Here is a 22,740-nt window from a genome sequence, read left to right as displayed (position 1 = left end):
TTTCCATCAGCCAGGGACAGACCATACAAGTGCTCTGTGTGCCAGAAGGGCTTTAAACATTTGTCTGAACTGACTCGGCACGAGCGTGTTCACACAGGAGAAAAGCCTTTTAAATGTGATATATGCGATAAAGCATTCAGCCAGTCGTCACACTTACAACATCACCAGCGGACCCATAGCAATGAGAGGCCATTCAAGTGTGCGGTTTGTGAGAAGAGTTTCAAGCATCGCTCCCACCTGGTCCGTCACATGTATGTCCACTCTGGAGAGCACTTGTTCAAATGCAATTTATGTGAACTACATTTTAAAGAGTCTGCAGAGCTCCTTCACCACCCATGCCACCCACAGGGTTCACGGCCCTTTCGCTGTGCCACTTGTGGCAAAGGGTTCAAGCGTCCCTCAGATCTCCGTCAGCACGAGCGCACACACTCAGAGGAGCGGCCTTTCCACTGTGACGAGTGTCAGATGAGCTTCAAGCAGCAGTATGCTCTGGTGCGCCACAGACGCTCGCATCAAGACCCCACAGATCGGCCTTTCAAATGTAACCTGTGTGACAAGTGTTTTATGCAGCCTTCTCACCTCCTCTATCATCAGCATGTCCATGGCATGGACAACCTGTTCAAATGCGGCTCATGCCAGAAAGAGTTCAGCCAGTCAGGTGATCTGCTCAGACACAAGTGTGGCGAGTCCCCTGTCAGCTCCCCTGATAAACCGTACAAGTGTGATGTTTGTGGTAAAGGTTACAAGAAGAGCTCCACATTACAGCGGCATCAGAACTCTCACTGTCAGGAGAAGCCATTGAAGTGTTCTCTTTGTGACCGTCGCTTCGTGTCCTCTTCAGACTTTGTGCAGCACCGATGTGACCCATCGAGAGAGAAGCCGCTGAAGTGTCCGGACTGTGAGAAACGTTTCAAATACTCATCTGACCTGAACAGACACAAACGAGTGCACACTGGGGAGAAGCCCTACAAGTGTGACCACTGCAACAAGTGTTTCAAGCAGCGTGAACACCTCAACAAACACGCCAGCACCCACACCAGAGAGGGCCAGTTCAAATGTGTGTGGTGCGGGGAGCGCTTTAGTGACATCAACTCCTTGCAGGACCATACTGTGCAGCACACAGCAGACGGCGGCGGTTACCCTGTGTCCCAGTGTCTGTAACCGCCTTCAGAAACTCCAAGGTGTAACTCAGTTGGCTTGTACAGTTTTATGTATTTAGATCTGGTAACATTTAGCCTAGTATTTAGTCCAGTAAAATATTTTTAATTTAGTCTCTTCTGTAAGATCTTTTGTATCTAAACCAATATTACAGTTGCACTGATTGTTTCAACATTTCAACTTGGTTCATTCGTCCTTTTTAACTTTGCTTCTCTGGTGTAATTATTCAGCTTCTGGCAAACATAAGTTACAACTGATTATTAAGGTCCACTCAATGATATCCTAATGCATGCTTTACTGTGTTATAAAGGCCACATTTCATTACCACCATATCTCCTCACAATTCCATTACTCTATTTCACTTTCATTTTACTAGAACAAAGAACACATATTCTGCCATGAAATATTTTACTAACGGTGTAGGTAAAAGTACAATAATCAAAATATTTAAAAGCTGCAGTATAACTTTTCTGTTGGGGAGGTGTGCCATCCTTTTGTCTCTGTTGAGATGTTTTTGTATTGCCTAAAATGTTCCACAGGATGCCATTTCATTTAGCTTGCTTTTGTTGCATTAAAAATTAACATACTTTATTTACTGTGAGCTGTGTCCATGGAGTCGCACAAGCTGCAGCACTCTGTGGAACATTCTTGGCCAAGCAGCATCTCCATGGAGACAAATCGGTGACTGACCCTCTGCCATAGTGTGCAATGGGCAGCTGATTTAACTGCAATCTCTTAACCAAAACACTATATCAACTACAGGCAAAATATGTAACGGCAATTATTTGTAATTACGTAACAGGCACACATGAGCATGATGGGTGTAACGCTCCTGTAAATACTATGAGTTGAACTGAGACTTGTCCACTTCCAAAAACAAAGCAACAAATTTTTCTTATGTATTACACTGTTTTTCTATTCCCGCTTTTGCCAAATATTTTAACAAAGGCTTTTGTTTAGTTTGTTTTGTCTGTATTCCAGGAATTTCCAGGAAGGTTCTGTGTGTGTGAATGTAACTGGCTGTAAGTGAAAGAAGAAATGTTTTAAAGCCCCCCTTTCTCAGAACTCTTTGTTATAAGTTGAAGTTATCTATCTGTGAGTATAACTTAACAGAGGCACCTGCACAGAGGATGCTGACGTTTGAGACATATTGTGCTGTTACGTGTAGTATTTAGCCTAGTAGTAGTTTTTATGAATGAAGTTAACCTTGTTTGAATGGTGAACATTTTTACATATATAATTTACCTGCTCTGATTTGTTCTGTCCCCCTTCCCTTTAAGTGTTTCATGTCCATTTGCAGTGTTTTTTTTATATTTATATTACACAAACATTTTGGATTTGTTGTTTTTTAACACTGTCCCGGGACTCTGTGCCCTTTGACTTCTGTCCATAACTATCATTTAAATGTATTTTTCAAATGTCTGTAATGCAGATTCACAAATTATCTAGTTACAAGGTTTTTCTAGCATTCTAATCCAGTTAAATGAGTGTTTACTTTACCTCTATATATATTTAGGACAAACAGATCAAAAGTCAGTATACTGGCCCATGCTTAACCTGCATATACCAGCATGGGGTCTTTACAAATATATTATAACTTGTTTATTGAAGTATGTGTATTAATGGGTGCTAATAGAATCGGTTACAAGTGTTTACTTCTAACGAATAAGAACCATGTTTAATAATGTTCAGTAAATGTTAGAGAAAACCGGAGACACTGATAGTGTCCAGTGCCACTGTCGTCTTGGTATTACAGAGGGCATAACAGTAAGCAGTGGCACTTGTCCCAAACACCTTCTGCCATGTTCACAGTTCACTCGAGACTGAGTCCTGCATGCCTTCTCTGTTAGTTTTGTGCTCTCTTCTATAAAACTGTTTTCAACCCATTCGCTTGTGCCCTATTTTTTTACAAAACGTTTTTTTATTCACTTGAATTGTATGTATGAATTGTTTTGAAAAATAAGACATTGTAACTTTGAAAGTATGTGCAGAATGTGTATTCAAGATTATCTGATGTAGCATTCGGTTACATATGGCATTAAAAATAAACCTTTTCATAAGTAGTTAACTTAATTTTCTTCTTTTTAAAAAAAAAAAATTAGTGATAGTACATGTTTAAGATAAAGTCCATAACTCATAACTCTACAAAAGAAATGTATATATATATTGAGCACCATGTAATTGCAAATGCTTTACTAAAAAGGTATTCAATTGATAAACAATGTTTCCTTAATTTTAAAATAAATTTGTCTAGGGATTTTCACCACATGTACACAGAAATATCGCCAAAGCACAAGGCAGTGCAGTTTCTTATATATATGTGTTATGCATACTGTGCACATGTATAATTTGATTTTAGACTACATGAATACTAGGGCTGGGTATCATTAAGAAGTTGCCGATACGATACATATCTCGATACATAGGCCACAATACGATACATATCTCGATACAGTGAGCTTTTGATTCGATACGACATATTTCAAATCCAATCAACATGGTTTAATATAAAATAAAGGCTAAGTCATGGCTGTGACACTAAAAGTCTTTGTTAAACCACTTCTTGTGCAAAGTTCATCTGAAACACAAATATTTTAATCATCAAAACAGTGAAAATGTCAAATGTGTTGCATATACGAGTTTCCTTTCTCTAAACAAGCAACAAAACTGTGGCACTGTAACAAAATTATTTAGTTAAATATAGAAAAAATACTCTATATATCGATACAGCAGCCCACGATATCGATACTGTATCATCATATTAAACGATACGATATGTCGATATTTCAATATTTTTGCACACCCCTAATGAATACAGCGGAGTACAATGTCACACTAAATTCTCATCGCTAGAGGGCGCTATGGTCATTTTGTGGGGTGCACTCAGCCGTTGGTCCAGGTTCACTTCCGGGGAGCTCGCTGCTGTTCTATCGTAATTCGCTTCCCTTTCCCTGCGCTTACGACCGGGTGGTCTGCTGTACAGATACCCCCGAATACGGGCCCCACTCCCGGCTGCTGTGTCCAGGCCCCCACGGCTCTGCTCTCCCCCCACGACCGGCCGCACATGAAGCGGGCTCCGCCGATGAGCGCCCTCCGTCTGTGCGACATCTCCGCTCCTCTCCGGTAGCTTTGCTGCTAACGTTAGCTAACAACATCGATCTCTTTGGCTACTCCACCCCCTCTGCTGCTGCTCGACCCCCGCTTCATCCCTCTCATCAGCCCTTGATTGATAGCTAACATCGGACCACCGCGGGACTCTTCATCTTCTAGTTGTATATGAACATTTTTTAATATTTCATTTACGGGACTCGGGATTTTCAGCGCAACAACCCCATTTTTCTCTTCTTTCGTGGCCTCCTTAGGGTCTGTATTTTCTCTACCTCGACGCTTGTACTTCCTCGTTCCTGCTTATATTTGCTGTAAACTCTTTAATAAAACAGCACTGGACTCATTTGGTTGTGACCAAGAATTCCACTCTGCTGTCCCCCTCTGTCTCCTTTGGGCTGCAGAAGGAGGCTCGTTTTTTCTCTTCCACCGCACTTTCACACAGACCCCGTTATTGGTTTGGTGTCTCCAGCCTCTGCCCCGGTGTGTGAAAGTGCCCCCTGATCCCCCCCTGAGCCCCAGGCACTCGCCATGCCGGGTCCGGTGGCTGGTAGTAAGTCCCGTGTTTACGCAGATGTCAATACGTTGAAAAGCCGGGAGTACTGGGATTACGAGGCCCACGTACCTAACTGGAAGTAAGTACTGTTTTTATTTGGCTCACAGTTTTGTATAAATATGAAAATTGTACAAATGAACTCTACTACTACTCTGTCGGTGCTTGCCAATTTGCTGTCTGTTGTAATCGCCACATTTTCTCAGTTGGATGTTGTAGTAACTTAGACTTAGATTTAGACAAAGTTTATTGATCTACAAGGGAAATTATTTGGACACAGTAGCTCACACATCACAATGTAACAAAGAGTAAAAAACGTAAAAAAAAAAAATTGCAAGAGACAGATGTGAACTAAGACATAAGTATATAAATGTATGTACAAGTCAAAATAAAATGGAAAAATAAGTAAATTAAATCTCAGCTATATACAAGACGTCATACACTTCCTGAGAAATCTGATTTTAGCATTAAATCCTTAAAGGTGCATTGTGTAACTTTTCTGGTGGAAGGTTTTGTCACCTGCTTGTGTGTGGATATGCCCTACCTCAAATTTATTCAATTCCAGGTGGTTTTATAGCTCAAAAATTACATTAAAAACATTATTCTGACTGTGAGCGGGGGACGCCTCTTCACAGATCTGACCAGTAACTTGGTCTGGTTTGGTTTAATACCATACTGGGGAACATTATAGACAAAGTCATAACATTTCCATGGAGACTTACACAATGCACCTTCAAGGGCGGTGACAGGTTTCGCTTGGAACCAATATTTTTATCTAGATAGATATTTTGTATTGTGTCAAGTTATGTTAGTTTGTTTGCCACTTGTAGTTAAAAATAGATGGGAAAAACATGTGCAAAACGCCAAGTGCACCATGAGACATTAAAAATAGCCACATAAACAAACAAAATCATTACAGACGACATATGACTCTGGAAAAAATAAGACACAAAGATAGAGCTAAAATATTAAGGTCATCAAAGTTCGTTGTTCAAACTTATAAGATGTTGAATGCTGTTTAACTGTCACCAACTAAAATGAAGTTTATTATAAATCAAAAGATAAAATGATCGATGCATGTCTAGGACCAAGTCACTGTCAACAGCTGCCTCAGATGGAGTAATGCAATAATTGTGATGTCACTTGTGTTTACTCTCTAGTGGCTGGACTGCTCAGATTGGTCTGTGTCCGTCTTCACTTGACTGAATTAACCTTTAGCTTGAGATTTGTTCTCACTTGTTTGAGCTTGATCACAAATGCTTTTACTCAGTGACTACCCCTGTTTTAACTGCACATTGTAACCAGGAACATTTCTTTTTTTGTCATATTCACACTTTTGCTCTTCTGTTTGTCCCTATAGCAACCAGGAAGACTACCAGCTGGTTCGAAAACTGGGCAGAGGGAAGTACAGTGAAGTATTTGAGGCCATAAACATCACAAACAATGAGAAAGTGGTGGTTAAAATCCTAAAGGTAAATACTTTTCAGTCTCATTCATTTCTTTGGATTCAGTTGGTAGAAATGCAACAGTACTGGTGCCTGCAGTTACAGTGTCACGATGGCAAATGTGTATGCATTGTTTAATTGATAAAGATATCCATTCTTGTCACTTCTGCTGTTTCAGCTGTTACTTTTAAGAATACAGTCACATATTTAGATAATCTATGGATTAGGCTTTGCCATTATGTTTCTCGTGCCGTAGACATGCCAGTTAGCTTAGCTGTTAGACAAAGGCAGTGTCAAATTACTTGTCAGGCATGTTGATAGCGTAACCTTGGCCCTCCCAAAGGCTGGAGTGTGCAGAGATTGACAGACGGATGCTGCTGCAGCCAAATCAGCAGCTTCCACATGAGGCAGCGCAGGGCCTCCCTCACAGATTCTGACATCTCTACATTTAACCCTCTGTGCTGTGTGTGTGTTTGTGGTATTTTAAAACAGCCAGTAAAAAAGAAGAAGATAAAACGAGAGATCAAAATCCTAGAAAATCTGAGAGGAGGAACCAACATTATCCGTCTGGTGGACACAGTTAAAGACCCCGTGGTGAGTTTTACGTGACTGTAGGCGCCATCTATATACATGAGGTGTTTTCAAACTGAGAGAACCATTCGGATGTACTTTTCTGGTACTTTTCAGTATTCAGTAAAAACATATTTCTCAGGGCAGATTAGTAGTACCATTCTTTTTTTTTCCCCCTTTGTTTTTTAGAGTAGACCTTGCATTTTCTGAATGGTTAAATCTCAATCATGCCCATCAGAACTTGTGACAACAGACAGAATACATGTTGTTGAAAAGTGTACGAACCAGCCTGTAGCCTTGGCTGGCCACGCAAATTTATCTCTGCATGTGATAATGTGTAATTTTTAATATTGGGGTGTTTAGGAAAGTGCTTTGTATAATCTTCCTCATTAGATCACTTTGAATGTCTGTATCATCTTGGAAAAAAAATGACATAAAACAATTTTTCTTATTTCTTAATGCCAGCCAGAATTAACTAATATTTTAACCCTGCCTAAGGTGCTATCTGATTCTAGTTCGATGTGGGCATTCCTCAAGCTCCATATTTTTTGCTCTGAGTATTTTTAGCGCCTCCTCCACACATCAAGCTGTGGTGGAACCAGTCTGCATGTTAAAGAGCTTCCAATTCTGAAAAATACTGAAGCAGAATATAGGCCATTGCAACTTTCCTGTTCTGAACACAACAATGAACTGCACTATTTTAAACTGTTTCTTTATTGTTTGAAAATCAACTGTGTCGTGTTGTTTGCTGATGATCTGTTGCATCTGTTGTAAATCAAAAAGTTCTCTGGCTAAAAATAAGGGGTTGAATCAGTAATGAACTACATCCTGTTTGTGATTTCAACTCTTCTGTGTCTCTCTGTGGTGGTTCTCCAGTCTAGAACTCCAGCTCTCGTCTTTGAATGCATCAACAACACAGACTTTAAGGTACAATACAATTTGCTCTGTGCTGCATGCTAGCTCTGCTCATGTGGGCCAGGCGTGTCTTTGAAATCAATCAGTAGCTCAAGAGATGAAGGGACAAAAAGGTTAATATTTTCCATAGTACTGACCTTGATGCATGTTTATTATTCTCACAGGAGCTGTACCAGAAGTTGACAGATTATGATATCCGTTTCTACATGTATGAACTACTGAAGGTGAGAGTGTGGCCTCAGCATTGTAGACTTGTCTCTGCTTTAGCTGTTCAATGTGTCACAATTACAAAAGGTTTGGTTGTATTCACATAAGTGATTAAGGTCTCCAATACACAACTACAAATCTGCACATTAAGTCTCTTAAGTCTAGTTGTCCCATCTTATTATAATTTTTAAAAATAAACAACTTTGATGTGTTAAAATTGATGTTATGAACCAAAACTAACAATAATTTCTTGGATTTAAACCAGTGTTTGAATCAAGTTCTAGTTGCATATGTTTTTTCAGTTTTGTTGCATTCAGCCATAATTAGACAAACTCCATCCCCATCCCTCCATTATTATATTCATGTCTAACAATGCACCTGTCTGTTTCTGAAAGGCTCTGGACTACTGTCACAGCATGGGAATCATGCATCGAGACGTCAAACCTCACAATGTGATGATCGACCACCAGTTGAGAAAGGTGGGTGGGTCGGATTTTTTTTTCATTCTTTATTCAAACACCAACACGCTGTTTCAGCTAATTTTATATTCTTATGTTTCCAGCATGAGTCATTTTCAGTTTTAGTCATTGCAATGTGATTTAATTAATTTATAGTTTTATCTTTTGGAAATTTTGTACTGTTTACCAGCAGAGGGCAGCAGACCTGCATCAGTTCATCTCCTAAATAAACATTCATTGTAATCTGTACTGTACCAGAAATGTTTAAATCAGAAGAAAGTGTTAATATAATGCTTATGCAAAGCTTAATACATAATTCATTATTATTATTATTATATATTTGTGAAGCAGAAACTTCATTAAGACTGTCAAAGCTATTTTTATGCTAATGTTTGTATGCTTTTCACAGCTACGCCTTATAGACTGGGGTTTGGCAGAGTTCTACCACCCATCCCAGGAATACAATGTCCGAGTTGCCTCTAGATACTTCAAAGGCCCCGAGCTGCTGGTGGACTATCAGGTAAAAGTCTATTCTTGACAAAACATCATTTTCCAAGTTAATTTATGCCACTCTCTCCATCCTCATCTAATTTTATCATAACTGGTCTCGTGTTTTTAATGCTGTGCTGCAGATGTATGACTACAGTCTAGACATGTGGAGTTTGGGCTGTATGTTGGCCAGTATGATCTTTCAGAAGGAGCCTTTCTTCCATGGACAAGATAACTATGATCAGGTATTGCCCCAATGCAAACGAAATAATTTATTTTTAAAACAAGAGAATTGGCTTTGAATACCAAAACAACAAACATTTGTGTCCCAAATTCAGTCATATATTTTCTTTATTCACAGCTGGTGCGTATTGCCAAAGTGCTAGGAACAGATGAGCTTTTTGGTTACCTACGAAAATACCACATTGAACTGGACCCACGCTTCAAGGACCTGCTCGGACAGTAAGTGTCACTGAATACCCAGAAAACACCCACATATTTTTACTGATTTACATTTATAATAGACTTGTATACTGGTGTACAGGAGAAAAGGTTGAAAATAATTTTAATTGTTTTGTGTGTTTTTTTTTTCATTTGTAGACAGAGCAGGAAGCGATGGGAACAGTTTGTGCAGACAGAGAACCAGCACCTGGTGAGCCCCGAGGCTCTGGATCTGCTGGACAAGCTGCTACGATACGACCATCAACAAAGACTGACCGCCACTGAGGCCATGGAGCATCCATACTTCTGTAAGAAGACACAGACTATAGAACAGTATCCATAGGAGATGAATATCATTATCACTGTTCTTTTTTCAGATCCAGTGGTAAAGGAGCAATCTCTTTCAAATTCTGAGAACAACATTGTTTCCAGTGGCAACACTACAGCTCGATGAAACATGGGTAAAGCTTTGTTTCTTTTTTACCTTATTAACACATAGTAACATTGAAAAGACAGATATAGCTTAAGGAGCCTGGCTTTTCAGTATTCTGGAGAATATTTTTACTAATATTTTTTTTAGAAGTAGAGAATCTTAGTCTGACCCCCTGCTGTTGACACAGTCTGATTGACTTTAGGGTGACAGCGCTCAAATGATAAAGTGATAGAGGTGGATTGTGTAACCAAGTGCTGGCAATTAGAATCTTGCTTCATGCGCTTCCCAATGGTTTACTGATGAAGGGGTTGTGAGTTGAACTCTCAAATCCAACTATTTGCATTTGCCTAATGTCTCTCCTTAATTTCTGACATTAAAGCTGCCATTTGTAAGTTTGTCTAATATTTTTTTACAACTAGATGGCAGATGTAACACCTGTTTTCATCCCACACGTGAGCCAAAAAAATAAATTGAAATATGTTACTCTATATTGTTAAGATATACTTGGGCAAGACTCTTCCCTCACCATGCCTGTGTGACAGTGGTCAGAAAGGGTGAATGTGCAGCCATGTTTCTTTCAGTTACTATCTTTGAAATAGTAGAAACCCTGTACTGGCACAGGAGCTTCCCATTCAATGTTACTGTATGTAATTTAGTTATTCTTGTGTTTCTTTCTACAGAAGAGGACAAGAAGTTCGTCTGTTACCTCAACTTTGTACCCAGTTGTGACAGTAACTTTGACAAGTGTACAGTGACAATGGAACAAATGGATACACACTCCTTCACACACCTCAGTCTAAGCACAGACATGTGAACACGCCCTCCTCCTCTGTATCCGTCTGTGATTGGCTTGTCCTGGTTCCCTGTCTACAAGTCTGACCAATGAGCTCGAAGCTGCCCCTGTACCGAACGTCTTTTCCTTCAATGGTTTTATTCCAGCTCTGTCTCACGTAGGTCAACAAGGACTTTAAAGACAGTTCTTCTTTTCCTGGTCTCTCTGGTCATCTTGGTTTGCATCAGCATGGAGAATGAACAGGAGTGTGCGCCTATAGCCCCTCCTCCTCTTGTACCCAACAGGCACACCGATGTCTTAGCACTACTCCAGTTCAGAAAGTGGCATGGTGGACTCTCTCTAGATAGAATGACAATGATAATAATAATATTAATGAAAATAAATGATTTTTATTTAGATGAAAATGTGTGAAGTTGCTTCTTTTTTTTTTTTAAACCTTTTTTAAGGATGATATGACATCCTGATAACCTAAGCCAGAAGAGATCATAACATTTTTGACCAAAAATGAGCAGATTAAAATGATACATCTTTTAAAACTTGCTCCAAGTGATGTTTTGATGTTGAAAATACATTTTAATTGTATAAAAACACAATTCACATGGGAGCACCCTGAAATAGTATAGTGTACAAAGCAATTCTGTCATATACTAATATTCATAAGGTTGTTGATCCTTTTGCAAATTGATGGTAAGGACTCTGTTAGAGGACCTCCATGTTGCACAAAATCCCTGTGTAACATTTACCCTTGTACTCTCCCTCATAATCATACATATAAACCGTTCTATAAAACGTGATTATTAGGTAATATAATCAATTCATATGATGCATTTCGTATTATTAGTATTCAAAACCTGGATATCCTAAAGCTGTATATCTCATATGAACAGGCATTTCCTTTTTCAGGTCACCCACTGTTGGTCTGTTGTCATTGTGTGTAAGTGAGCGGCTAACGTATTGGCTTCAGTCTGTACAGAAACCAGAGCTGTGTTTTCCTGTTCTACAACCTGATCCAGAGCGCCACACACACACACAGTCACTCACACTGCCGGGGGCCTATACACCTTTTACATCCTGCCCATGAAAGATTCATCAGAGCCAACTTGTCTGACCAACATTGGTAACTGTTGGGTCACAAGGTCCAGGTGTTCTGTCTCTGTCCTAAAGCTGAGCTGGACTTTCCACACTGGACTGGTCTCATTTAGATAGATTAGAGTTAAGATCTTGATGTCTGACTGCTAAACACAGTAAACACAACACCAATCAGTGCAGCAAGTTAAGACAGGAAGACACAACAAAATCACTGATTTTGAAGGTTTATATAATTTAATATTTCACAGAAATTTCCAGAAGCCAAAACATCAAGATTCCAGCTATATTCAGTCTAAAACTACAAATCTGATATAGTTACATGCACAAACAGGAATAAATATCATATTTAAAACACTTTAAACATTTTTTTTGACATGATGCAGTGTGCAACTTTTGCTGCCAATTGTTATTTACACTGATGCAATGAATCATGGTGGCCTTATACATTTACAGGCCAGATAAAAAAACAAACAAACTTTTGCCCAGTTGACAGAATTTTATTTCTCCTTTGCAATACAGACCAGACTCAGAACAACATGGATTACATAACTGGCTAAACTCTTTCAGACTGTATAATAAGAAAATAGATGAGAAAATAGATCATCTATGTTTTCAAAAGGAACTGTTCAACAAAATGTGTCTATATTCATTGCAGAACGCAAAGGTTGATCTCCCCTGTGACCGCGAGGGGGGCAGGCCACGGGGGCCTACTGTCAGCCAACACGCTTTATACAACGCCTGTAGCGAATGCATGGCACGCACCTCTTCTCACATTTGGATCCTGGTGAAGCTGGAGCCTGGACCATGGAGGTCTGCTTCCTGCAAAGACAAGTACAAAGAGAGATGAGAAGAGCTCACAGGAGAGTGAATTATTCAGAGGCAACTCTTGTTTCTCCTGGCCTGTCCTGACAGAGCATAGTGTGATCACAGTCCACTCACAGGGTAACTAAGGTCTGCTTATTACATCAATAATGTACCTAATGAGCCTGATGAATGGGCACACAAGTCAAAACACACTGACGGTTTATACATAAAAAATTGTATCACTGAGAGACTGCTTTGCACGATTTTGTTACCTAAATCAGTGTAGTTTAGGAATAATTGTTTACACCAGGAAGTTAAAGAGGAAATGTTCGTATTGCACTCAAGTGTTGTAGTATTGTAGTTTCATACAGCCAAAAAATTTAAAAAACAAAAAAAAGATTTTGTGCCTCTCAGTTCAAACTTTACCAGTATGTATCCTGCACTCTTAATATTGTACAATAAGTACTACAGTCACAACTGATCCTGAGTTACCAGTGCAGATAGAGGACACACACACAGGCCTCATGTGAACGCTTAGAACCTCCAGAATTCACTCACTGAGCTGCAGAGGCTGCACTAGCGCTAGCACTGACTCATGACTGGCTGCAGGTACTAAGGTGTAGTGGGTGAGGATTCAAAATAGAGAAAGGCATTTTAGGTTTTAACCAACTGGATTTCACTGCATTAGTACAAAATAACCCCTAATGGACAGGCTCATGCTTGGACTCACCTGGTGTTAGCAGCAGCTGCAGCTGCAGCAGTAGCAGCCCTCTCCCTCTTTTTGACCTGTTTCATTATCTTGAGCATGCGGCAGATCTGCCTCAGGGTCATGTTGGGGTCGTGATGGGACAGGCGAGGCTGGGGCGTGAAGCGTGGTCCACGGTACATGAACATGGACAAGTAGTCTCCTCTGGACGGCCTCCCATACCCACTACCGGGACCATAGTAGGATGCACACTGTGAACCAAAACATAAAATCTCAGGTCAGGGATGTCTGTTATGAAATAGATCCATTCTTAAAGTTGCAAAACCACAAATACATCTACTTCTTTGAATCTAGTGTAATATGATGATGCTATGTGTCTGCATTTAGACCACACATATAATGCACACTCACTTTTAATTAGTGGACTCTGATAACACAGTTGTCCAGAAGAGATTGACTTACATCAGTGGTACTCACTCACAGCGGACCCACACACAGACACACAGGATTGCACACACACACGCGCGCGCACGCACGCACGCACGCACGCACGCACACACACACACACACACACACACACACACACACACACACACACACACACACACACACACACACACACACACACACACACACACACAGTAAGCATCATGTCAGAAGACCAATCTGTATTTCAAACCTTTCCTAATGACCTATACAACAAGGACATAGAATAGGCCCAGTTCACTGATAGGGGATGTTGATGATGAGTATGTTTCCCCAGATATCAGTTTTAATGCAAACATTTAATACAATAATGTAACCAAACATGCATTTCTGGTCCTTGTTATGGATTTTTGAAGCTTAATATCAGTAGGCTATTGACCACAACAACAAAACATTCATATTGAGCCATACCTAACTGGAAATAACTTCTAAATAAAACATGCATACACTAAACAAATTACTCACCCACTTTTACTGAAATATGAGTATAGAAAGAACCCCCATAAACTACTAATACCAATACTAAGTGCAGTTCCCCACAGTATGCACAAGTTAAAATACAAAAGCCAAAATACTTACAGGAACGACAAAAGCCATTGTGAAATGTGTTGAAGCATGGAAAGAGTCTACGCTTTTATACTGACAGACATGACCAGACAACAAACTCAGCCAGTCAGAGTGAAGAAAACACAGGAGACTCCTCCCAGGTTAGGTCACACACACACAGAGGCTATCCTACACTCACATCTATTATTAAAGACCTCGTTTGTTCTAGGTTATATTTAGAATAAGGTTTAATTCAGGGAAATAAAGGAACATTTTTGTTTTGAGATGCATTATGTAACTGTTCTGGTGGTGGAGATAGATAGGTTTAATCTATACTCTGTTTACAACAACGGATAACCCTATGTCCTGTCAATAATCATATCACTGTTGCACTGCCTTCCAATGCCCGCTTGTAAATAACTGAGATTTGATATTTTATTACTTATTTTTCTGTTTTATTTTGACTTGTACATGTACATTTACAGTACATAATTATGTCTTATTTGACACCTGTCTCTCGCTACTTCTACTGCCTGTTTCATGGGAGTTGCATAAAGCAGGAGGTTGGCATGAGATGTGACGTCCATGAGTCGCATGAGTGGACAGCAGCATATTACCTACATCAGTGTCGGGAAGAAGAGGACAATACAAAAGGAGGACAATAGAGATAAAACAAAAGGACACTGGAGATGATCAAAACAGCATCAACAGACTCACGCCCACCTCATTGTACTGTGGGCCAAATAAACACAAGGAGGATGAGTTTACACTTAATATTAATCTGATGTGAAAGAGGAAGCCTGCCTTAAGGAAACCTAAGATACATGTAATGAGTATTCCTTTTATAGTCAATGTGTATATAGGAATAGGCCTAACTGTTGTGAAACAAATTTAAGAGAATTGTGGATGTCTAAGGAGATATGTTTATTTATCAGTATGGGCACTGGACATAAACACTCAACACGGTCTTTTTTTATTCAAGTCTGACCATGTATCTGTATCTCTGATGGTGCAGGGAGGTCATAACAAGACCCCCCCCCCCTTTTTGGTTGGGTTATTCTGGAGTGACAATGTACTTGAGTACCTCCCAGCTCTCATACACCCCCAGGCCCGAGGTCCTTATTTTGGAAATACTGCCTGTTATTTTTGCTTTTAGTTGGGAAAATATCAAATGATCTACATTGTTTATTTTAAGGATAGACCTAAACAATAATGGCAAAGAGTGGGTCTATGTATCAAAGATGTAGCACGATACCCTATTCTAATTCAAAGGTCTGTGAAGCCCAGAGTTCACATTTACTGAGCAGTCGCGCGCTCTCTGTCCTAGTCCTATTGTGCCCCCTGCTGGTGGTGCAGGATTTTTTCCCCCCGTAACTACAAATGGGCTGAACTTTTTAATTTGTCTACAGACAAACGTGTGTAAACATTTTAACATCAGGCCTTGGTCTACGGTCTACGTAATAGGGCTCACTGGAAAATGTGTCTAATTTGGGTCACTTGGGTCATAAACGCGCCTACACAGCCTGGACGTGCCAACATTACTGTCCAGTCAGAGACGCAAGTCGTCGCTCTCTGATAACTTGACAGTAGCCTGTATTCTGTTTTCCACTGAGGACGGCTGTGAAGTGAGATGAGATGAAGTGCGCTTTTATTTAGCCAATCTTAAGAGAAAAGAAGAAATGTGTTTTCAGGCTACATTAGATAAACAGCAGGAGACTGTCTAAAACAGATCATGACAGCAGCGCGCTGTTGGAGGGAGATAAACGTGAGCGGAGCCGGCAGATTAAAAGTTAGTTGTAATTATAGTATTAGTAATTATTTTGCCCAAATGTCCACGCACTTTGTGCTTATCGGAAAATAAACACCGAGCTTTTGGGAGTAAAAGTAAAAATGGCTTAGACCTACTTAAAAGGCACGTGCAGATTAGCATATTGTTTAAAAATGAATAAACTTTTAATTATTTCCATAAACAATATGGACTACATCTTTTAATTCTAAAGTTAAAGGCATTTCTCATTTAAACGAAACTTTACAGCGTTTTATTGACCAGTGAATATCAAAGGCCTAGTTTAAGCCAAAGCAGTAACTTTTGGGGTAAAAATTTGTCTATAGTCTAATAAAAGCTTATCAGTTTGGTTGTGCTTGTTGTGCTGAAAATAAACCGTAGGTTTGGAGGTTGGTTTCATTTATGGTTTCTATTTTCATCACAAGAATGCCCCTTTTGCAGCTCATCCGGATGTAAGTCAGTAAAATGCAGGTTTACAGCTGTTGTAGAGTAAATCAGTTTTGGGAAGAGTAAAGAAGATGTCTCCGAACCTTAAAGAGACACTTCTTCTTAGGATGGTGCGTTCAGGCTCCTGCGGATGGAGCCGCTGTTCTGAGCGCAACCAGAAGTGCAACAGGTGCATCGAGATGCGTTCAATGTTAATGGGATTTTTATTGAACATTTGATAGCCTACATTTCATTGTCTCAACTAAATGCTATTTGAGTTCCATAGCCTCTGTGAACGATAGAGGAATCACGAACACTTGATATAAGAACCAGTTGTTCCTCTGTTATGTCATAACAGAAACACCTGTCCGGCTGCTACCCGCAGTAATGTTGTAGTTGTCTTATTGTCCCACCCCCTCAGTGAACGCAAAAGCCTGTTTGAAACCCGCCCTCTCCGTCTATCGTCAATACTGAAGTTGCACTGACTGGGTGTGAACTGTGAAGTTGAAGTCACTCTTGTCAGCTCAACCGTCCGGAGGAAACAGTCTCCCCGGGAGTTTGGTTTTATCCAGGTGGGCACTCAGAACCTCTGCTAGGATGTCTCCATCCACGTCCCCGCGCTTTTTCACAGAGAGGGAGGTGGCCCGCCACTGCACCAAGGACTCGTGCTGGGTACTTTTGGGCACCAGGGTGTACGATGTGACCAACTTCCTGAGGATGCACCCAGGCGGCGAGGCGCTCATTCTGCGCCGGTCGGGGAAGGACATCAGCCGGGAGATAGAGGGGCCCCCACACCGGCACTCGGAGAACGCCCGGCGCTGGATGGAGCAGTACTACATCGGGGAACTGGACAGAAACAGCGGTTCTGAGGAGGCACAGGTACACACCTAACTACGGGCTGGTCTGCGTCCTCACCTGACGCGAGTGCACAAACTGACATCACTGTCAGGGCTCCGTCTGTGGGACCAGGAAGCTCTCAGCTGTTGCAGCCTTGTTCATTTGTAAAGCTGTCAGCTCTGACTCTGCTGACTTCATCTCTTCTTTACGGTGTTTACACTGAGCCTTAAGGGGCTCATAAAGGCTAAAGGAAACCCTCTATAGGCAGAGCTATGCTTGATTAGGAATTTGCTTGATTATTAAACTCCGTAATCTCTTTGCATAGACCAAGTATCCATTGCTATAGACTCCCTCACGTACTTAAGTTTGAAAATGAAATGAAAACAAAAAGCAAAACCGCGTTATAGCACCCAACAGCTGCTATAGCGCAGAAACAGCATGAAATAAATCAATAGACCAATTTAAAAAACAAACAAACATGCAGGGTATATAAGGATTGGATAATAATAATTATTTATTGAAAATATAGTCCTATTAGTAAAGTAAAATAAATCTAAAATTGCCTAATAATAAATCAGTGCTAATCACATTCAATACTTCATGTTCTTCTTTTGGTTCAAATCAGGTAATAACCAGATAATGGCATAGATTGCTTGCCTTTGCCCATGTACCATTCACTTATGTTACAACATGGACCACTGCACTACGTCACCCCAGAATAGGCAAAACACAGGAAAATGTCAGACCACAAGGATTTTCCATGGAATATACCTGTCGGTGTCTCTTTGTTTCTCTTGTCGTAGCATATTTAAGCAATGGAATAATCATAGTCAGTTTTGCCTAATGTTTTAAGCCGTTTTAAGGAGGTTGTAAACTGATAGGGCTCAATGTGTGCCGGTGTAAGTGTCTTTGACTTACAGGTCTTTTCCAGACCTTTTTGTGATACTGGTGGGGCGATTTCTATACTTCTGTGCTTGCTCAGCTCTCAGATACCATTGATTAGAAGGGAGGGGTGGCGAATAAAGCCAGGAAGAGATTGGACTTAATGCTTGTGTAATTTTGATGGGAGCAGTGTGCGTACAGGTAAAGGACAAGGTGGGGGCTGGGAAAAGAGGGTGTGGATCTGCTGCTGTTAATGAATGATTCAGGATAAGTGAGGAGAGAGGCCAAGAGAGAGAGAGAGAGAGAGAGAGGAAGAAACTGGTTTATCTTGTCCTAGGTGGAATAGAAGGAATTCCAACAGGACATTTTTTAAGGAAAACTGGATTGTCAGTAGAGTCCACACCCACCTTTAGTTCTGGTTGTGTTCCTGGTGGTGGTAAGAGGGAGTCAACCAAAATGGAGAGACAAAGAGCTTTGCATAAATCTCTTTCTCTCAGCGATGCATTTACATGACTTGCCTTCACAACATGTGGACTGTATGTCAAAGTGAACACCACATCTAATACAACATAGGCAGAGTTGGACACTGAATTTAAATAATATATAAATAGCTTAAAGGTGCAATGTGTAATTTTTCAGGTGGAGGGTCTGTCAAATGCTTTTCTTCATGGAGATGTTATTGCATTGTTTGGAATGTTTCACAGTATGGTATTAAACCTTTCTATCTTCATGGAGACCAAACCAGACCAAGTTACAGGTCAGATCTGTGGAGAGGCAACCCCGTTCACTCTCAGAATGCCTGTTTTTCTCTGGTTTTTTGAGCTATAAAACCACCTGTAATTGAATAAATGAAAGCAGATGATGGACCCTCTACCAGAAAGTTACATAGTGCACCTTTAACTGTAGCAAACATGAAATTATGTTAATGTTAAAAGTTAATGACTGAAGAAAATAAAAAAAATACTACCACTGCTTTGCCTCAATCATGAGTGACTCTTGATGTAGATAGATACTGATTCAAATTTCAAGTTCAATTTAATTCTGTATTTTCTATTCCAATGAAAAGATGAATTAGTTTCATTTATTATGGTTGCTTTAATCTATTTTGCATGACATTTGTGGATATTTGTAGTCTAACCTGAACAGAAAGCTAAAAATCATGGCTTTGTAAACTTAAATTTAAATTATTTTTCAGTAAGTACACATTTTACCTTCTTTTACAATGGAACTTAATAACATCCATGTTGATATCAGTGTAGAAACAAGAACAACAGGATTGCAGATGGAAACTAGCTATTAAGGTATAATCTGGTGCCGAACATGTCTCTGTACACTGTCTCTACAAATAAAGACTAAACTAACAAAAAAAAAACAACATACAAATAATATGCATTGTTACCTTTTACTTTAGCCCAAAAAGCAGTGAGAAGAAGAAGCACGTATTTAATAGGGATGTAACAATAACTGAAATATTGTGATATTGTATTGTCAAAAGTCTCACAATAATATCGTGGACTGTCACAATATATATAAGTTCCTTTGCTTAAATGCATGGTTTTATAGTAGCAACAGCTTATGAACATTAGAAACTACATATCCCAAGATTCATTTCACTGCAGACAACATGAAGATATATGTTTTTACTTTTTACAGAAATAATTCACACCAAAATCTTGTGAAGGTATTTTAAAAGCAAAAAAGTGTCCCATCTACAATTATATTAGCCTCTTCAAAATATCACAATAAATATCGTACCGTGAGATTTGGATATCATTACATCCCTAGTATTTAACCTCACCCCATCTTTTAATTTAACATGATGATCTTTCTTTTGCATTCCTCAGACATTTTACATCAAAGCATATGGACTATTTAGATATGAGGTGACATTCTGTAACTCTTATATCCTGGTTTTAATTCCATGTCTATTACAGTGACATATTAGGCCTACTGTATATATAGCATTTAATAGTCGGCGTAATAGCGTAGTGGGCGTTGGCTCTCTGTTAAAACACATGTCATTTTTAGATTCTGGAACTCATTGTTTCATTGTGTGTTTTCATGTTAACACAGTTTACCAGTTATATTATTTTTGTGTAGTAAATCGGGGCCAGTTACTCATGAAACACAGGGAGAAATAGTTGCAGATTGTAGCAGACTGGACCTGACTCTCTTCATTAAGGCAGGTGCACATCCTCTGCAGCTGTATGAGCTAGAGACCGCTACATTTTTTTAATCTAAAGGTGCACTATGCAACTTTTCTGGTGGAAGGTCCGCTACCTACTTGTCTCCATGGAGATGTTATTGCTTTCCCTGGAATGCTCCATGGTATAACATTAAACTCCATTAAACTCTCTCCACAGATCTGAACTGTAATGCAGCGTAGTGCTGTAACCTGCTTGTCTCCCTCGTGATAGACAGGTTTAATCTATACAGTGGAACATTATAGACAAAGCAATAACATTTCCATGGAGACACACAGGTGGCGGACCCTCCACTAGAAATGTGATTTGAGATGATTGAGATCGGCGAAGTATTGAAATATTATTTGTGAAGATTTATGAGAAATCAGAATATCACAATTATTGTTTTGTCATTCACATTTGTTCAATATATGCACCTTTGTGAGACTTTTAAAGGTGCATTGTGTAACTTTTCTGGAGGGTCAGTCACCTGCTTCTGTCCATGGAAATATTGCCTGGAATGTTCCACAGTATGGCATTATACTTATTTATCTTTACGAAGACAGTTAGGGCCAGGGTACATGTCAGACCTGTGAAGAGGGGAGCATACTCACAGTAAGATTGCAAGTTTTAGGTCAATAAAAACATGTTATTGAGTAAATGCAAAATGGATACATTTAATGCCATACTGGGACATTCAAGACAAAAAAATAACTCTCCATGGAGACAAACAGGTGGCGAACTCTCCAAAATAAAGGTTAAACAGTGCATTTTTAAAAACAGATTTTTCCACATTGTATTTTTATCAAAATATTGATATATCGTATTGTTTAATGTGATGATACAGTATCGATATCGTGGGCTGCTGTATCAATATATTGCCAAGAGTATTTTTTGGTATATTTTACTAAGTTATTTTACTTTCCAGTGCTAGAGTTTTGTTCCTTGTTTAGAGGAAGGAAATTCATTTATGCAACACATTGAACATATTCACTGTTTTGATGATTAAAATCTATGTGTTTCATGTGATCTTTGCACAAGAAGGGGTTTAACAAAGACTTTTAGTATCACAGCCATCATTTAGCCATTATTTTTTATTGAATCATATCTAATCGATTTGAAATATATCATATCGAATCAAAAGTGCACTGTATCAAGATATGTATCATATCGTGACCGATGTATTGAGATATGGATTGGATCGGTAACTTTTTAATGATACCCAGCCCTACACCCAAAGATATGAAGCTGTTCAATTGTCAGTATTGCTTACACCTATACTCAGTGTAGTAAACTGTAATTGCTACTGTTTTATTATTGTGTTAACTTTTGTCATTCCACAATTTATGTTATAGTTTCCGCATAATCCAGTGGGTGTTGTCTCATTGTGAAGCAGAGTAAGTGAAGACAATAGAAGCTTATGGGAAGTATGAGATTTATTTTGACTGCTAAGGTCATGGGACTTTGCGGTGCTTGTATTTGCATCATTAATTAATTAATTTTTTAAGGAAATATTTCCCTGGTATGTCAGTCTTGATATTTTACCCAAGTTAACCATTGGGGGAGAAAAGGTAAATTTACATAGTTTAGTGAAATTAACTGTGCTTATTTTAGCTGCTACTTGCTCAGAAGCCACGCCTGTCATCCACTTTGTGTGTTTTAAAGGGACACTATGTCATTGTGACATGTTAGGAAGTTACAGAAACATTTTATTGTTTTAGGGCCAGTGTACAGAATGCGCTCTAAACCAGTTGTTTCCAGTCTAGGAAGAGGTTCCAGTTTAGAAAAGAGGTTCAAACTAGACTGTGAATTTCAACAAAGGGATAGCATGTTAAGTTAAGTATTTTAAATTCATTATCCATATAATATTTTTTTCCTTATAAGACGGTTGCTTGTCAGATGAAGAATGTCAAGATCACCAGTGTATCCGCCGTTAAAATTGGGATTACTGCTGAAAAACGGTAGGAACTACAGCTCTAAACAGCTGTTTTCAGTGGCTCATGACTCCACCTACTGATCATTATAGAAACATGATTGATGTAAAACCACATCGAGTGTCACAGTGATCTTTAATCATTAACCAGTACATAATAGGAAGGATTTCCTATAAGCAAACATGTAAATTTACAAAGTTACAATGTATTAAACTTCCTACAAATTACTTTGTTCGTTTACAGTTGTAATTTGGTTTAGTTCCCTTAAAAGAGGTGCCATTGTTGTCGTGTGTTTTGTAAATCCAATAAATTAACCAAGCATAATAATAACATAATAACATAACGGCAAAGGAGAAATTAAATTTGTCGACTGGACAAAAGTTTATTTGGTCGAACGTTTGTCCAGTTGACAAATTGAATTTCTCCTTTGTCATGGATTCTACCTGGACGACTGAGGGACCTTTCAGATACTAACATAATAATAACATTATACA

General features: G+C 39.3%; 3 protein-coding genes across 3 annotated transcripts in view; all 3 read left to right on the top strand.

Annotated features, from left to right (window-relative positions):
* Positions 1 to 6: 6 nt before the first annotated feature.
* On the top strand, positions 7 to 3,221 carry LOC110169626 (zinc finger protein 319-like; the record flags this gene model as incomplete). Its single annotated transcript, XM_055155948.1, has 1 exon — positions 7 to 3,221. A coding segment is annotated over one exon (1,155 nt), but the record flags the coding sequence as incomplete, so codon positions are not given.
* An 841-nt stretch (positions 3,222 to 4,062) lies between these two features.
* Positions 4,063 to 10,971, top strand: csnk2a2b (casein kinase 2, alpha prime polypeptide b). Its single transcript, XM_020934831.2, has 12 exons — positions 4,063 to 4,898; positions 6,177 to 6,288; positions 6,754 to 6,855; positions 7,708 to 7,758; positions 7,911 to 7,970; positions 8,349 to 8,432; positions 8,821 to 8,931; positions 9,044 to 9,145; positions 9,262 to 9,362; positions 9,501 to 9,649; positions 9,719 to 9,802; positions 10,455 to 10,971. The coding sequence occupies exons 1-11, from the start codon at positions 4,795 to 4,797 to the stop codon at positions 9,793 to 9,795; spliced, it is 1,053 nt and encodes a 350-aa protein (XP_020790490.1). The 5' UTR covers positions 4,063 to 4,794; the 3' UTR covers positions 9,796 to 9,802; positions 10,455 to 10,971.
* Positions 10,972 to 16,887: 5,916 nt separating this feature from the next.
* Positions 16,888 to 22,740, top strand: part of fa2h (fatty acid 2-hydroxylase) — a 37,991-nt gene continuing 32,138 nt past the window's right edge. The window contains exon 1 of the mRNA XM_020934912.2: positions 16,888 to 17,289. Coding sequence (XP_020790571.1) covers positions 17,008 to 17,289 — 282 coding nt within the window. The 5' untranslated portion in view covers positions 16,888 to 17,007. The remainder of the gene's footprint in view (positions 17,290 to 22,740) is intronic.

Source organism: Boleophthalmus pectinirostris, unplaced genomic scaffold, assembly GCF_026225935.1.
Source record: "Boleophthalmus pectinirostris isolate CB_2022bp ecotype Guang Dong unplaced genomic scaffold, ASM2622593v1 HiC_scaffold_2, whole genome shotgun sequence".
NCBI lineage: Eukaryota > Metazoa > Chordata > Actinopteri > Gobiiformes > Gobiidae > Boleophthalmus > Boleophthalmus pectinirostris.
This window is presented reverse-complemented; position numbering and strand designations above follow the sequence as displayed.

Excerpts from the sequence above, each read along its gene's own strand:
- csnk2a2b (XM_020934831.2), top strand. The coding sequence starts at position 4,795 with ATGCCGGGTCCGGTGGCTGGTAGTAAGTCCCGTGTTTACGCAGATGTC. Across the intron at positions 9,146-9,261 it reads GACAAGATAACTATGATCAG|CTGGTGCGTATTGCCAAAGT; the intron begins GTATTGCCCCAA and ends CTTTATTCACAG. Across the intron at positions 9,650-9,718 it reads CATGGAGCATCCATACTTCT|ATCCAGTGGTAAAGGAGCAA; the intron begins GTAAGAAGACAC and ends TTCTTTTTTCAG.